This window comes from Electrophorus electricus, chromosome 25 (genome assembly GCF_013358815.1).
Source record: "Electrophorus electricus isolate fEleEle1 chromosome 25, fEleEle1.pri, whole genome shotgun sequence".
In the NCBI taxonomy this organism is placed as follows: Eukaryota; Metazoa; Chordata; class Actinopteri; order Gymnotiformes; family Gymnotidae; genus Electrophorus; species Electrophorus electricus.
The window spans coordinates 8780441-8797222 of NC_049559.1; the positions used below are offsets into that span (position 1 = coordinate 8780441).

General features: G+C 46.9%; 1 protein-coding gene across 1 annotated transcript in view; it reads right to left on the minus strand.

Annotated features, from left to right (window-relative positions):
* The window catches only part of clybl (citrate lyase beta like), a 49952-nt gene extending 33387 nt beyond the window's left edge, over positions 1–16565 (minus strand). The window contains exon 1 of the mRNA XM_027001357.2: positions 16485–16565. Coding sequence (XP_026857158.2) covers positions 16485–16528 — 44 coding nt within the window. The 5' untranslated portion in view covers positions 16529–16565. The remainder of the gene's footprint in view (positions 1–16484) is intronic.
* Between the last annotated feature and the right edge of the window lie 217 nt (positions 16566–16782).

A 16782-nucleotide genomic window follows, 5' to 3' on the forward strand; every position in this document is an offset into this window, starting at 1 on the left:
AGTACCCCGTGCCCACGTCTGGCCATTCCGGATCGTTTCCGTGTGACAACCTCTTTCGTCTTTAATTACATTTATGCGCTCGTTTGATTTTACGAATCGGTAAGCGAACTTGAAGGCAACGAGGGGCTACTTTCTAATCAACGAGTCTAATTTGGGGAGACTCATTCAGGCATGTGCAATGGGCCAACCGAGACGAATGACAGGAGAAGGTAATTGTCTGGGATGGGCTCGGCACAATGTACTGACCGAGTGCCTTCGCCCAAGACAAACATGCAGGACAGTTATTTAGCCACCACTGTGATCTGCGTCAGGGTGTTGGTGTTGGTTTTAGCTGGATAGAGGAGGAAGGGCAAAGGGATTGTTGTTGGGGTTACTCTGTGCAGAGCCCTGGAGTGGGGGGTGTGTATGAGATTACTGATTTAGAGTGCTGACTGATGACTGAAGAGACACCACTGGGAGGCCGACTACCCTCTAGCTATACCTGACACACACACACACGCACGCACACAGCTTTGTCATGCCTCTGTGCTCGACAGGCCCTATAGAGTCAAAGACAAGCACAACTCATCTGGCTAGAGTCCAGATCGCTTCAAACATGCCCTCCTCCTCTCTCTCTCTCTCTCTCTCTCTCTCTCTCTCTCTCTCTCTCTCTCTCTATCTGTATCTCTCCCTCCTTCTCCCCCATCTCTCTAGATCTTTCATTCTTTCTCGGTTACTCTCCTTCTCAGTTACTCTCCCTCTCTCTCCCTTTCTCTCTACCATATGGGCATCTGAGTGTCCTTTTGCAGTGGCTGTACTTAAACAAAATCCAGCTCACTGATGGGACCTGAAGGGGTGTGTGTATGTGTGTGTGTGTGGGGGGGGGGGGGGGGGGGGGGGGCAGAAATGAAACAATTTGTGGCAACACACACACACACACACACACACACACACACACGCATGAAACACACACGCGCGCACACACACACACACACACACACATACACGCACACAGTTGGGTATGACTAGGCAAATCTTTACCTTTTCTATTTTTTGTGCATTTTAAATACTGAGTCAATAACAAACAAATACACTTCACAGACGCTAACATTTACCCAGTTCAGGGCACTGGGGTTTGATTTGTCTTGTTCTTTTCAAATAAAGCTGGAAAAATTATGGAATCTATCCAAAGAACGACACACTGAACCTCACTGATGGAAGATTTCAACATTAAGATGTCAGAGCTCTTTATGTCAGAGAAGACAGTGTGTGTGTGTGTGAGAGAGAGAGAGAGAGAGAAAGAAAGAGAGAGAGAGAGAGAAAAAGATGGATTGCTTAGCTGCACCACAGGTGGCTGGGGCCCTAAGCAGGGAGAATGAGACTCAAGCTGACTCTGGTTCCAGCTTTCAGCGGAGCAGAGTGAACTAGAATGAAGCAAAGACATAGCCTTCAGGGTCTCTTTACAGTACACACACACACACACACACACACACACACACACACACACACACACACACTCACTCACTCACTCACTCACTCACTCACTCACTCACTCACTCACTCACTCACTCACTCACTCACTCACTCACTCACTCACACACTCACACACTCACTCACACACTCACTCACACACTCACACAAACCACCATTTCAGACTCTTGGCCCCACACTGTACCCGCTGAAGGCCACAGTAACAGATGGGTGGGGTGGCAACGTGGGTACAATACCAAAACAGACCCAGCAATACAGCTCCGGATTTGCCCAGAAATCGTCTGATTTCCGCTCCAAACAGCATGTTTACGTGAGTGAGCACTCCGCTTCTTGGATACGGCCTCATCTAGCCAAATTCCAGACACTTCCTCTAGAGCTGCTAGCCAATGGCCTGGTGAGTGTGCCTCGCCCTCCAGTGGTACAGCACTGGTACTGCATGTTTGTGTACAAAATGTTCTGATTACCTACTGGCAGGAAAAACTGAGGGGATGAGGCTGTGGTGGTCCAGTCTCGGAGAGAGTAAAGAATATGCTGTACTGACAGATCAACGCATAGAAGATCAGAGAGAAAGAAAAAGGGTGTGAGACAAAAACCGAGAGAGAAAGAGAGTGAGCTAGAGAAAGAGAGTGCTAGAAAGAATGCTAGAGAGAGTGTGTTGGACAGAGAGCACTGGAGAAAGAGTGAAAAAGAGACATGCGTAGCCCAGTTTCTGGGGGTCCAAATTGCCTCAATAAACTCAAATATGCTTGGGTAGAAAGTGGGTGCCGGGACCAAATAAGAGGTGCCTTTTTCACGGGTGTGCAGGAACCAGACATGACCCATGCCACCCACTGTCCAACCGGAGGCGCCGTGTGCCCAGAACAGCCACAGGTACCGTCTCCGCTATCCATAAGCGGACCGATATGTCTGACCTGGCATCAGTGAGCAGAGGGCAACCCACCGATGTGGCCATTTACAGCACTATTAGAGGATCAGGAAGAATTCATGCCCTCTCACACATAAACGCTTCCACTAGGCCTGCAGTCATCGCCGGCAGGAAGCTTGTCGGCATAGCAGGGCCAGTCGAGCAAGCCGAGCTGGAAGGGGGCGTTCGTTCACCACACAAGGTCTACTGAGAGAAAAACAACTTTGAAATGATGGCGTTTTAATGTCTGGCTTCATAATGCCAGGGCTCAAATGACTTCTCCAGTGTTTTAGTTTTGGCACAGCGAGGGCGAGAGTCAGGGAGACACCCCGTGGACGCAGCACTGCATCAGAACAGCGAGACCTCCCTCTCCGGCAGCCTGATCCGGGTGCTTCAATCACTGCTGGCTCGGAGCCCGGAGTTCTTGCCGTCACAGGGAGTTTTGTGACTTCTGTGACCCACCTTCCCAGCATCCACCAGGTCCAGTTCTCACCTACCCCACCTACCAACTGAAAGAAAAACGCACACCTACATGTAAACAAGGCACACGAGTGATTGTGTAGACAGTTATACAAAGTCTGCCTTTCGCTGGCTGGCTGACTTTAACAGGCTTTGGTCTCACTCTTCAGAGGTAGAACACAGAAAAATCGGCACCGCCGTTAGCATTTACACCACAAATTCACTCTCAGTGGGGAAAAAACTCCACAGTGCACACGTGCACCATGGAGCCATGGTACAAGTTCTCTTAAGTAACTTCTCCCCATCAACAACAATTCGCACACAGCTGGAAGTACCAGCGTTGGGAATGACAATGGCCTGCATTCTCCGAGTTGGTTTAGGATTCGGGTTTACCACCGAGCACCTGGGTCCACAACACAGAGCTCTCCCGCCGTTCACATCTGGGGGGATCGGTTCCTGCTGTCTGACATTCCTCACCGGCTCATCTGCCCCTGAGGGCAGTGCGGGGCCCTGTGGCATGGTGAGTGCAGACCCCAGCCTCTGTAGGAACAACCTGCCGCCATTTATCCAGACCCGCTCACTCCACTAATGCAAAAGACCCGTTTTAATGCCCCTGTTTCCAGGGCCTTTAAATCATGCTGGAGAATAAGGTTTAGGGAATATGCAAATAAGGGGTGGAGCCCCGAGAGGGAATGAAGAAGTGAGAGAGCGAGGGACTGAAGGAGAGAGTGATATTTGCATCTCTAGCTAACGAACGGAGTAAAGTGCCAGGTGGATGCAAATGGAAATGCCAGCAGAACACCAGTTTTCAGAGCATCAGTAGAAACAGAGCAGAAAACCAAGCAGGACAACATGAGGGCTTAAGGAGAGGGCGTAGAGGGGGCTAAACAGAGCACTCACTAAATAAATTGTTTAAGCTATAGCTTCTGTGATGACCAGTAATCGACTAAAAAGATCAGAGCTGATCAGCTCAACAAAGGCTCCCAGTTCGAGGTCTGGCCGGGCAGGCCCAGGGAGCATGCTGGAAAGTGCAGCGGTGGAGGTACAGAGCGGGTGTGGAGAGGAGGGATGATGTAGTGGAGACAGGTGACACCCTGCTGTCGCCCTTCCTTCCTGAATTCCAGCCCTTCCAGTCACCTCTCAGGCATGGAAAACATGGAAAATCCATGTTTTCCAAAAACACGGAAAATCCATGTTTTCCAAAAACACAGAAAATCCATGTTTTCCAAAAACACGCAGCGCAATAGAGGTGAACCAGCAATATGCCTCTGGGCGGCAGCGCGGCCCGGCATTCTGACAGTGGGTGTCGAAATGCTGCAACTTCACCCTGACTCGCAGGATGGCAGCAGGATGTTCGCGCCCCCCCCCAGGTGCATATCTAGAATGGGAACGCTGCCGGCAACCCAGAGCTGGCTGTTAGACAACGTCCAGTCCGGTGTTTCGGTGGCTTGAACAGAAACGATCCCCAAATGCAAATGATGGAAACTTCTTTTTTGGAGACACCCAGGTCAAACAGGATGGCAGGAGCTTGGCGCGACCAGAGCAATCTGCCTATATCTGCTGAGCGGTGATAACCCTTATCTGTGCGCTCGCCCGCAATTCCGAATGCTTTCCGCAAACAGACACGGCTGTGATCGTGCTATGAATCACAGCTTTGGCTCGCATTGCAGCTGTGGGCTGGGGCTCACCGGTAGCACAGGCAGGGTCTCCCTGCCAAGGTTCTCTAATGAAGGCTGCCTGCTCCTGCTTACGCAGGGTTAAAAGAGAAGCACAGAAATGGTTTCAATTTAGACCTGCGAGGGTCCAAGGTTTCTCCAAATCCCAGGATTCAAGACTTCCTTCCTCCGAGGTGGTGGAATAACACATCTGGCTTAATGCGCTGCTATAAGACTACAATAAAGAGAAGAGAGGGGAGGAGAGGGGAGAAGAAGGGAGGAGTGGAAGAGAGGAGAAGAGCGAAGGAGAGGGGTGAGGTTTTGAAGCTCACGTCTTTTGTCCAGGCTCTCCTGGCCACAGAGAGGCACGTAAGCTCGGAGCTCAAAACGAAGAACTTCCGATAAGACTGCCATTGAATGGGATTAGTTCTACCCCATCCCTCCATATTCAGATTTGGGTTAAGTAGAAAATGGGAGTAGAGTGCATCATTCTTAGGGGAACGCTTGTAGTATAACAGCATCATATCAATGTTTCTTCATTCTTTATTCACAAAGCTGAACATATGTACGAAGATGTTCTAGTGTGTATAAGTCACTAAGGATTCTACATTTGTAGGGCACCCCCCCCCCCCCCCCCCCCCCCCCCCCAATGTACCACCCTGGAAAGTGATTGGCTCCCACCAAAAGCAAACTGAAATCAAAAATTGAGAGCTTTTTAAGGCAAACTCAGAATAGCCCCATATCACGCATGCACTGGTTAAATCAGTGGAACACGAAGTCCCTTCTCTGACTATAGCTGTATCCTGTATTTTCCAATTATCACCTTTTAAAGGCCAGCTGGGTGCATTCCAAACCATCAGGGGGCAATTCCATTTGCACTGCTCCGAGACAAAGTCATGCTCAAGTACGTTCATGGTAAAGTTCATTACAAGAGCAGAAACGCCACCATTGCTTTCATTAAGCAGGGTGTGGGTCAACCTGTCCCTGGTCCCAGGGTTGCATTATTGATCCAATCAGCCGCGCTCCCTGGGCTATGACCGCATTTTTAAAAAAAAATCCACATAGCCAAAAGTCCAGTTGGGTGGTTTTGTTAGCGTTTCAGCTCATTCATTAATCCACCTATTCCAAACTGAAGCAGTAGCTGTATGAGGAGCCACTGGATCCATATGGTGGAGATTTCCCTAACTGTTTGCTAATGCTAACACTTATTCGCGCTTCCATTTTTCCCCCCATGTCTCTCTTCTTTCTGCTGTGTCCACAGCAAGGCCCGGTTCAGCTGCTAGCAAGAGAGCCCACTCCCCCTTAGGCAGTGGCACTGTCCTGCGTATAGGAGCATTTAGCTGTGAATTCGTTTACGTGTTTAGGAATACCCTGCTGTGTTGTGATTCAGAGCCAGCATAATATTAAAAAAAGAAGGGGGGCGGGGGGGGGGGGCAATGCTGCATATGGTGTGACTGGCCTTGTGGGTATTTTCTCAGAGCTGGGGTTGGGCATACACTTCCACAGGCACAGAGGGAGTTGGATAGTGGGGAAACGGAGGGGCTCACAAAGGCGGCAACGCGGCACATCAGACCCAGTGCCAGCAGTCACAGGGTTAAAAAAAAATCTCAACAATGACCGCGATGGCAACCCAAGGCAGAATATCTAAATCGTGAGACTGTTGTACTGTTGTGTGAATGGAGGCAAGGCAGGGTGAGGGAGGAGGGTGGAGTGGTGAAAGGCGCATTACAAAGCGTTGAGCCTAAGCTTTTCACAGAGTCATGCCCCCTGATCTGTCCAGACAGAGCGAGCGTGATTGTGTGTGTGTGTTTCCAGGAGGGTGCTGAGGTGTGAAGAGGCAGAAGAGCAAGGCCCTGAGGGACATGCACCCACCTCCAGACCAGCAGCCTCTTAATGTGGTGTGTCTAATGCGCCTATTTGGTGTTTGGGGTGCAACAGCGCGGAGCCTGAGGTTTTTGGGGGTTCGGCACAGGGAGCGTGGCTATCACCTCTCGCAACAGCTGGGGCCCGCGAGGGTAAACAATAGCCGTCGGGGAGGAGCGCACGGCTGCGGCCCAGGCCTAACAGGCATGGCGATGTGTCTGTGGGCAGGCTACCAGCGGTGCTCCAGCCATGCCCGGGCCTCAGATGGCCCAGCCGGGCGAACACGACAGAGGGCCCCTAAATGGGAACAAATATCGGACAAAACATCAAACTGCATCGAATGGGTGGCCGGCGTGGGCGAGCATGACCTGGGGAGGGAATTCCAAAAAAACCATCAAACACAGAAGAAAGGCCCCCAGTCGTTATTTTATTCCATTTCATATTTTGCATCCGGTTGCCTTAATCTGCATGTCGTGTGACGGGCCCATCGTGGGATGGACGGATCATAGCAGCGACAACTGGACAAACTGGGTTTGGCGGGGATGAGCCAGCAACAGAATTAACGAGAAAGGCCCTGTAGTGGCCAGGCATGCAGAGACTTTATTCCTGTTCCTGGGTCGTCACTTTCCAATGACCCCGCTTGAAGCCCTCACATCTTCATAATTGCAGCCCTTCCTGCCGGGTGAACTGAAATTCACACCGACGACAGTAATAGAAACCGGTAGCTCCAAAAGCCATGTGTAGGACTCTGCCGGAAAAGTTCAACCTTTTGGAGGACCCTTTTAGCAAAACAAACCATTCCTTCCATGCCCTTTCAAAACGGCATAAGCACGGAAAACAGCCTCAGGCAGCTGCGTTTAGCCAGGCTCTTCCCATATCAGGTGTGCGCTGTAATATGGAGAAAGTGTCATAAAATTTTTCCAGTAGATAAGCAAAATATTACAAGCCACCCAAAAATGGTTCTACAGTTGACAAACCTGATTTGGAAAGCCTGCAAAAATGTAAATATGTATGAGAAAGCTCTTGCAAAAAACCCCCAAAAAATCCCCAAAAAAACGTACCAGCTGTGGCTGGTTTAGATTTTTAAAAAATGCTCTACTGGGGACATTTACAAAGGTGTTAAAATAATTCACTTTGTGCTCTCGCAAAAGCAGCATCAGAGAATAGGCCTAATTAGTCTAGTTGTTTGCTGGCACATCAGCCATTAGCTGATAATTAGTCTAGAAGTAAACTATTTGAAAAGGGGCCGTTTGATCTAAACAGCATTTCCCCAGATGGATCTCTGCATTCTGTGCATCAATTAAACATGCTTTCAAATGAGCATCACAGTGCCTCCACGTTGTTCATGAAACAAAACGGAGCCGGCAATAAAATCATATACTTATACACCAGACCTGGTTAACATTCACAAAATCACACACCACGCACGTATAGCTTCAGGCTAATTGCCATCACATTATGAAAGCAATAGCACAGAATTATTTAATTTCTTTCTCTTCATCACGTGACCTCCTACACATGAGTCAACCTTCAGCTACTAGACGCCGCCCCTACCAATCTGTGCCACAACAGAATTTTGCACTCACTCCCCAGTGATCTTACTCTGGATAGTATAAGGTACTGCTGGGCTTAGACATTAGGCTGTCAGATATATCTAAGGCTTCACTTTGACTTTAAAAGCTCAAAGATTCTAACCTTCCACATGAAGCGGTTTTGTCTAGACTGAACAGGTCTGTGATCAAAAGAGAATTCTGGCACTGCATGACAAAATGAATCAAAGAAAAGGAGACACATGCAAATTGGTCAAAATGGAAATTCAGCACCTTAAACTTTTTCTAGTTGAGAAGATCTTAAAGCTTTATCATCTCACAACTGCGGTTTAATTTTGCTGTCGTGAGCTTACAGACCTAAGTGCTTAATGACCTCTAACCTTCATTTGCGTGATGAGTGAAGCACTGAGCCACCAGCTGTTAACAGCGTCAAGTACACCTGACAAGTTCCAAATCATCTGTTACCATTTTGGCATATACACTGTAAACCTGATGCCAATGAAGGCCACGTCACCGACACGTGGCAGCCCAGGGTCAGGGCCAGGACGGCGCCGAGGTCCACTCCCTGATCGTGGCTCGGCTGTCCTGGCTCCTTAGCAACACGCCAGCGATCCTGTGACCGAAGGTGATGCAGGGTGAGCTCGATGGCACCAGAGAAAACGAGGCTTCGTTTCTTGTCTCTCCGCCCCGACCAGGCATAGGTGGGAGCCTTCCTGAGGGGCCAACGTGGAGGACGCCGGTCTCGGTTCCCGACGGCGGCAGCGCCTTTGACCCAGGACCGAGCCACCCCGTTTGGTTTTGGCCAACGGCCCGATGGCCCGGTCTCGCTGGGTTAAGTCACCCGCCGAAATGAGATTAAGGGAATTGGAATGCCGTCGAGGGGCGAAAAATAAAAGGGCCCTATTAAAGGAGCGGAGGGCTTAACAAAGCCGGGAGCACTCTGCCCTTAACCGCATCCGATGAGTAAGGCCGTCTGCCCCTGCCTTTACAGCCGGCACAGACCTGCCCTTTTCCTGTAAATAAGTGACGTGCACTTAATGGTGCCCAGACGCAAGCATGCAAAAAGGTTCCCAGCCTCATCAGTCCTCCCTCGTAACAAAAGCCCCCCATTTCATTGCACCTCCATGAACAAAGGCCTTTGGCTGGGGCCTGATACGGGAATAACGTGAGCGGAACGGAGCCTCGGGGACGCTCACCTCGCTAGTGACCCTTAGACCTCGGCTAAAACTTCATGGCGTCAAAACAATGATTAGATGCTTCTTTTCACTCCAGAAGAGTGCAGACAGCTTCTGACAGTTGTTCCCGGTTTGGAGGAAAACGGACCCGTCATAAAGCAGGGGCTAGGAAACAGGATAAGCGCTGGAGCCAAGACTATAAAACACTCGCTGGGAACTGGAAAGCCACGCAGGCAAAGTTGAGGGTGGCCATCTGGAAACAATAAACAAACAAAACTTCACCAAACAAACATTATGTGTGGAGAGGTGGAGGAGGGGGAGACCCTAAACCTCTCACTGTAACCAACTTACTGGCTGACTAACACGAAAAGGCACATGCATCATTAGGATGAGTGATGTGGACACAGACACCTGTCCTTGGAGTACAGAGATTTCTGTGTATGTATGTGTGTGTGTGTGTGTGTGTGTGTGTGTATATGTGTGTGTGTGTGTGTGTGTGTCAGTGAGACAGGGTGGGGAGCAGGAGGGAGACCTCCTCGGCTGGGTTGTGCTCGTGTGCATGTGGCGGGACCATGGCCTGGTTCTAATGAGCTGCAGCACCAACAGGCCAGTGCTCGGAGTGATGTGACCAGGGGCCCATCACACACCCCATTAAGGGGACAAAGCAAACAGCCTGACTCGCCTGCTTGGCTTCCGCAGCAAACGCGTGCCCCCAGTCACCTCGCGCTCGCTGATAGGACATCCACATGAGGCGGGGCCATTGTGAGCAACCATTCTGAGCGGGGGAGATCCAGGTGGTACGTGGGGGAGGCGGAGCCAGAGTACACCAGGCCTTGTTTGTGTTTGGGAGCTGATCCTAGAGAGCTTAAAAGAGCAACAGAGAAAATCTATGACCTTGAGATCTGAGAAAGGTTACAGGGTATAAAGCTGCTAGCTCTGGTCCAGTCTCACTCTTAAAGCCATGGCAAATATGGGCAAGGTACTGGCAGGGGGAAAAAAAATTAAAGGAAAGTAGGGAAGAAATTTAGAGATTTCCACAATAAGGAGGGTTTTCAAGGTCACCACAGTCCTAAAACACTCTTACTGAAACAGAGGAAACCGAGTAGCCACAGAAGAGTGTACAGTTAAACACCTCAGGTTAGGGTATGCCTTGAAAATATAAACAACCAACCAAAAAAAGCTGGCTTACTAGGATAATACTTCGCCACTATTATGTCAGTGCTGCGTGCACAAAAAGCTGTGTTCTACAAAGTAAACAGTGACATGTTTAATCATGTCTAATCACCCAGAAAGTATTGTATGATTCATAGAAAACATTTCCACAAACGAAATCATTCCAATGGTCAAGGTTAATTTTTGTTTGTTAGTAAAAACATACTCTATAATAGAGTTATGTTTGCCAAAGGTCTGTACATATTCAGCACAGTCAGGAGTTCTGCCAGAAAAAACTGGCACAGGACAAACTCATAAGAAGTCAGACACCAGCAGTTCATATCCAAAACACGTGTCTTCAAAAACATCATTCTTGAAAAATCTGTTTCACCAGAAGCACACCTAAATACTCAAAGGGAAAAGGAAACCTAACAAATAAGAACCCTGTCAACTCCACTAATAGGAAATACCCCGAGCACCAAAAAGCTATTATGATAAGAAAAGCCCAGTAATATAAATCCAGCATTTGAGAGCTTCAATAAAATGAACATTCAATCACATATGAAATCCTCCATGCGCGTGTTGCTCTGGGAGCCAGAGGCTGGGCTGTATCTGCAGGAAGTGCACATGCAACCCAGCAGACACACAGCCTCGAACCACTAGCAACATTACAAAGCATTTACACAAAGTACAAGTGGTGTTTTAAAAGTGCAAAGCACTTTGCAACCCCCGCCGCAGTAGATCGCGTGCCCGGCCGTAAATTAAAGCGGACACCACTTCCATACCCGAGCCAAACAGAGCCGGACTGAGGAAGTGCAAGTCGTGACAGGCGGCTCCACCTATCACACACACACTACCACCACGGCACCCCCGATGGCCCCCGTCCCCGGGAAACACTGCACCCAGATGCACTACTTTCCAAAGCTAATGAGGACCGGTGGAACAGGAGCAGGCTTGTGGACACATGGGGACGGGAAACCCAACTATGCGCTCCTGCACTGGGAACTCGTGTCATTGCTCCTGTTCAAGTTCTGAATTACTACTGCTGAAGTTCTTTAAAAAAAAAAAAAAGATTTTTTTTCCTTTTTTTTTTTTTAAGGGGGATTTTGTTTCATCGCATGTTCCACTGCAAGTGGCTGATTTCTCTCTAAGTTCTTTGGGGTTTTTTTTAGGATTTTTCTTTTCATGTAGAATTTGCTTATCGGAGGTGGCTGTGTAGACCTTAATGACAGAGTGAAGCTGCAGTAAAATGGATTATTCAGAAATGCGTGCAGTGAAACATATCGATATACATAGAATTATTAATACACAACACGCCCATAATAATCATTCATTTATGGCTTTTCAGTGAAGAAAAAAAATCACAAGCTCAACACCACTCACTGCTTATGACTAAAATTTAGAGCATTATATTGAAGTTAATGTTTCTGATAATGCACTAAAAATATGTTGTTATCTTCTATGCTATATACAACCTATGCTATATAAAAAGGTTTTATTTTGTTAATGTAAATCACAGCAATTCTTTTTTTTTCTCCATCATAGTTCCATAATAAACAGTGACGTATATTCCTTAAAATGACTCCAATTGAGAACTCAAAATTCTAAAAGGTAAAACCATAAAGAAGTGTTAAAAATGGTGTTATTTTCTCTTCCAAACCTGAAAGTTCATTTCCTTCAAAGCAAGCGCCATGCCCACCCATCTTGCGGCTCCGGAGTTCAGCAGAACATTGTGAACACTGACCCCGTGAGGACGCAGCGAGAATTCCTGCCGCCTCAGCCCGCTGCTCTCAGAAGCGCCGCCGCACACGCTGAAGTTCATTAGAGTGACGCATAAGACAGAAAACAGGTGGTGATCATGGGCGCTCCTGGCACGCGCGGGGACGGGTTTCCGCGAGAGCCTTCACACAGCTCGGCCCTCCGGATGATGGGCTACGCATGGTACGCCATGTAGCGAGCCAACAAACCGAACAGGCTGAAATCCAATTAGGCCCATTGCAGGAAGAAGCTCTGCGCCTTCCACAAGCCCGTTTTCTTTTTAGCTTTTTAATAATTAGCTTGCTTGCGCCGTCTTAGGACTAAACAATGGAAAACTAATAAATCACACTTCATGTAAATATGTTAATGTACTGTTTTCATAATACAGCAAAAATGAAAAAGATTATTAATTTATTTATTTTATGATAAAATTGAGTATTTTTGCTAACTATTGCATTACAGAAAAAACAGTATCTTTCTTTTTTCTTTTTTTTAAAGAAAAACCCTCTTCCGAACACTATTAATTTAAACTGGATCCCATGATCCGTCTAGCCACACATTTCTTGCCCTGGCCAGCTGTCCGGCTTTAGAACAGGATTCTTTTGTTGCATTGTTCACACATTCCTTGCAGGCCATGTTTATACAGATGCGGCTCCACGGCGTATCGGAGGTGCCTCTCTCGGGCCGAGTCCCGCTGCTGATCAAAGCGCCCAGCGCCGAGGGCCTAGCCACTTGTTTGGGCCGGTGTTTTTCTTCGTCTGTGGGGACCCGAAGCAAGAAATCTCCATCTGTCAGCCTTATGGGCTTTTTCGGTTCCCTTCAGAACAAGAGGGCGCTCTGGACCAATGTCCCTTCACACTCAGTTTACTCAGCTGGCCCCCAGTCTTGTTACCCACTCTTTGTTTTCCCTCTGCGACATGTGTTAAGTTAATGCTCTGTAACAAATTTCAAAGGCTGGCTTAGGAGGGTCAACAACAGGTAATAGAGCGATTTATTGATGCACTGCTCTGAAAGGAGAGCGCCAGAAAGAAACTTTTTTTTGGAAAGAACGTTGTTGCTTTTACTCTCCATCATGCTTTCTAGAGTAGTGCAGCCAGCAAAGACAAATATACGTGCCTCACGCTTGACTGCAGCTTTTCACCCTTTACGGCGGGAAAAGCTGGAAGTGGCGTCAAAAACCACCTCCCTCGTTTTGTAGTAAAGGCATCGAAGACCTGACTTGCTCCATAGCTGGCCTCCTGAAGCAGTTTCTCAGCTATGAGTTTCGGGGAGTGTCGGGAGTCCACCAAAGTACGAGGACACGGGCTGAGCTGCTGACCACTGCTCCGGTGAGCCTGGCTGTGGCGCTCTCTAACGGTGGGCTTAAATTGCTCTCACCCTAACCTGTGTGAAGGCCACACACCTCTGCTTCGGTCACCAGCACAATTTAACGTGGAAATGACCTGTCAGCATGGTGCTGTTTGCTCAGCGCTCATTTGTTTGCAGACAGGCTTGCCACGCCTGAACCAGATGGGCGGGGCCGTCGGTTTTGTATATTTAAAACTGCCCTTCGCAGAGAACGCCGTTTTCAAACTTCACAGTCATTCCATGCATTATGAGTATCAGAAGTGCAGACGTTTAGCTGAATTTCTCTTGTAGCCACAATGGAGGGTGGAGTTTTTGTGCCAAGTACAACTTCAGGTGCTGTTCAAGCAGGGTCACTCGTTCAAAATGAAAATGTTAATTATCAACTCTGACAGTCCTTGGCATGGAGTATATTAGGACAGCCTTGTGCAGCTTACTAAAATCCTGTTATTATACAAAATGGGTCTCAAAACAGAACAGACCTTCTGGATTTCAGAAGGGCGCATACGAACAGACAAATTCACATAGCTTCCTAAATAGTTCATTAACTGAGGCTATTTGAAAATTCCCCTTCAATTTATGCTAAATGCCTCCCTAAAATTGCTTACCATCCCTGCCACGTATCTACAGACCTGTGCACAGTTGCTCCTAATTGAAAAAGTTATAGTAGCACATTATACCTCAGGGTTTTATAACCTGTGCTATAAAGCTTTGGCAGCCCTCAAAAGAGGAAGCTGCCCGTTAACATCCAGGCCTCACCAATGTAATTGAAAAGCTCGAGGCCACGTTCATCACTTGCAGAGTTCATAGCACCCTGTGTTTTCTCTGGGATGCTTCTGCATATCTGCCGTGCAGGTGTTGGTGACATGCCACAGCCCGCAAGTATAAGACAAGACTGTCGGTTGTCCATAAAGCATGTGCCCTTACAAGCACTTCCTGAGAAACTCACCGTAAAATCATATAATCTGGAGAGGAACGCAGTTGTGCTGTCAGCCACATGGTAACTGACAAGCTTAGCCAAGTCATTAAAAAAAATTAAATTAAACAAATGAGGGGATAAAAAGCAGGAAAGAAAACTGTTAAAAATACACAACACTTTCTGTTAATGAGTTCATATGTCCTCTCTAAGAAGAGACAAGCAAATGACTTAATCTTCCAGACAATGAGGAATTGGTGGCTTTAATTAACGCAGCTAAACACACCTTCAAGGCAGTGCCTTGGAAAACCTCGGGCTCTGAAACTGTCACCACGCATGCTTCAACCTCACACGCGACCTGCAAATTTGACGGAGCCTGGCGTGACGGGCCCTAGCGTGACTGTCGTGTCATGCTGTAGATTTTCAATGCCATCAGCGAAACGCCTCTGGAAATTCATCTGCCTCAGATTAAAGCCACCTGGCACCACAATCCCAATGACCAATAGGGGCGGACTGCCGGGACCTTAAAACCTTGCTTTCTTTGTAATTGACATTTAAACTGTTAGAAGTTCCTCATTAAAGTCTCTCAAGGCAAATCATGTGCAGACATAGCCTACCATTCTTACAGATTACTGTACTGCTTAATTGAAGCGGGACATTCTGACGGGTTGTTTGTCGACTCAAAAAAAAAAAAAAAAGACGAGAATGTTTTTGCTCCTGTGCTCCCTGTTTATTTAAGTTTATCTGTTTCACAGCTCGATTGGCAAACCTAAGTGATCTGAAACTTCTCACTTTTTTGTCTTTCCTTGTTCCATTCTCTAACGTGCCCCCTGGTCAGGAGTTAGAGACCTCCGACCTTTGTGGCTGGTATACCTCTGTTGGGAAACTTTCTTTTAAGCAACAATCAAAACATACAAAATACTAAGAACACTAAAAATAACAAATCAGTTTCTTCCCTCGATTTATAATACAGACGGCAGTGTTATAGCGAATATAGAACTGATGGAAAAGGAACAAATTGTGTGCAGAGGAAGAAATGCCTAGTTCAAATAAATGTTTTGGTAGCAAAAATGTAAAATAGCATAAAATGTCGAGTCAACCGTTGACAAGCTATTTAAATAATAAAAAAGTAGAGTCTAAAGATTTCACGCTGACTTTAGAGGCAGTCGCACAAGCTTAATCAAACTTCAGTGTGAAAATGGGGCATGACCATAAGCATGCCAAACAACCTACGGTGCAGAAGGAAATCAGAGCAGCAGGCCACAGACTTAGCAGGGGTGTACATTCTGTCAATAAGCCACATCAGCACCTGCTAAATAGCACTGCTATTTAACCCTTTTGACAAAATAATATGATTTAAAATGTAATTTAAGTTAAAATGCGTTCCTCTTTTTGCTGCCTTTTAACTTAAACATAATTTATTTTTAAATGTCATCATAACTGCAAAATGCCTGATTAGATGTAATTATTTAGTCTCAATACAGAGTAAAAAGCAATAGCTGACAGAAGACAGAAATGAACTATTTACTGACAATAAACCAATACCAATAAAACCATTCTGACAATTCCCATACGGATACCATCAACAGACCCGGGCAAATGATCTGCATTAAAAAGCTAAATGGTAGCTTTTTTTCTATATTTGTAGACAGTGAGCATCTACTGCTCTGACATACAAAGGGGTACAATTTGTAATCGGTAAATACGCTACCTAGTCTACTATGTCATTTTTGAACGATCATACATTTGAGGTAAAACACAAACAATATCAAAAGCCTGACTGGATTGTGTGAATTTAACAATATTCCCTCGAAAACCTTATACACTAGCTCGGCAGAGGATAACGATAACTAAAACACACACACACGGTGATGGGAGCAGTATGAGTGCTCCCTTTTGACTGCAGTCACAGACATTTCATACGACAGTCATGGCTCGGCATGGCTTTCCAAGCAGAACGTGTTCCCAGACTCTTTCACCAGAAGAGTGTATTTTTACAACGCAGAAGGCGATCTTGGAAAAAGGCATATTGCAAAAACGCACATTGCTAAACAACACTACTTAGCACAAATGCTACATGGTTTTGTCACCTTTATTGTCGTTGGGGTTTGGGGGGTTTTCTTGCGTGTCTTGGTAAGCAGAGAAACAAACGCATTCGCATGCGTTAAAGCAAATACGTGTCACGGGATGAACGTCTAAAGAGGACCAAGAATAGTCTGAGAGGCATTTAAAACTTACAGTACAGAATCCTTCCTGCAAGCTCGGAATATGTGGAGCGCCATGTTCCCACGGTCGTCTCATAGCACATTTCCATTGGTTGCCTACGTCGGCTCGTATACATTTGAAGACTTCTGATTGGACGGGACCAGAGGGGCGTTGCGAGACGTCCCATTGATAATTTAAAGCTATAACCCAACATTCACTTGTAATCATTTTACATGTTATGTCATTCTTTAATGTAAAACATTCATGTAAATCACATCACTATTTTAACCATGACTAATTCCCCCTTGTCTCGTTTCCTACAGTCTACATA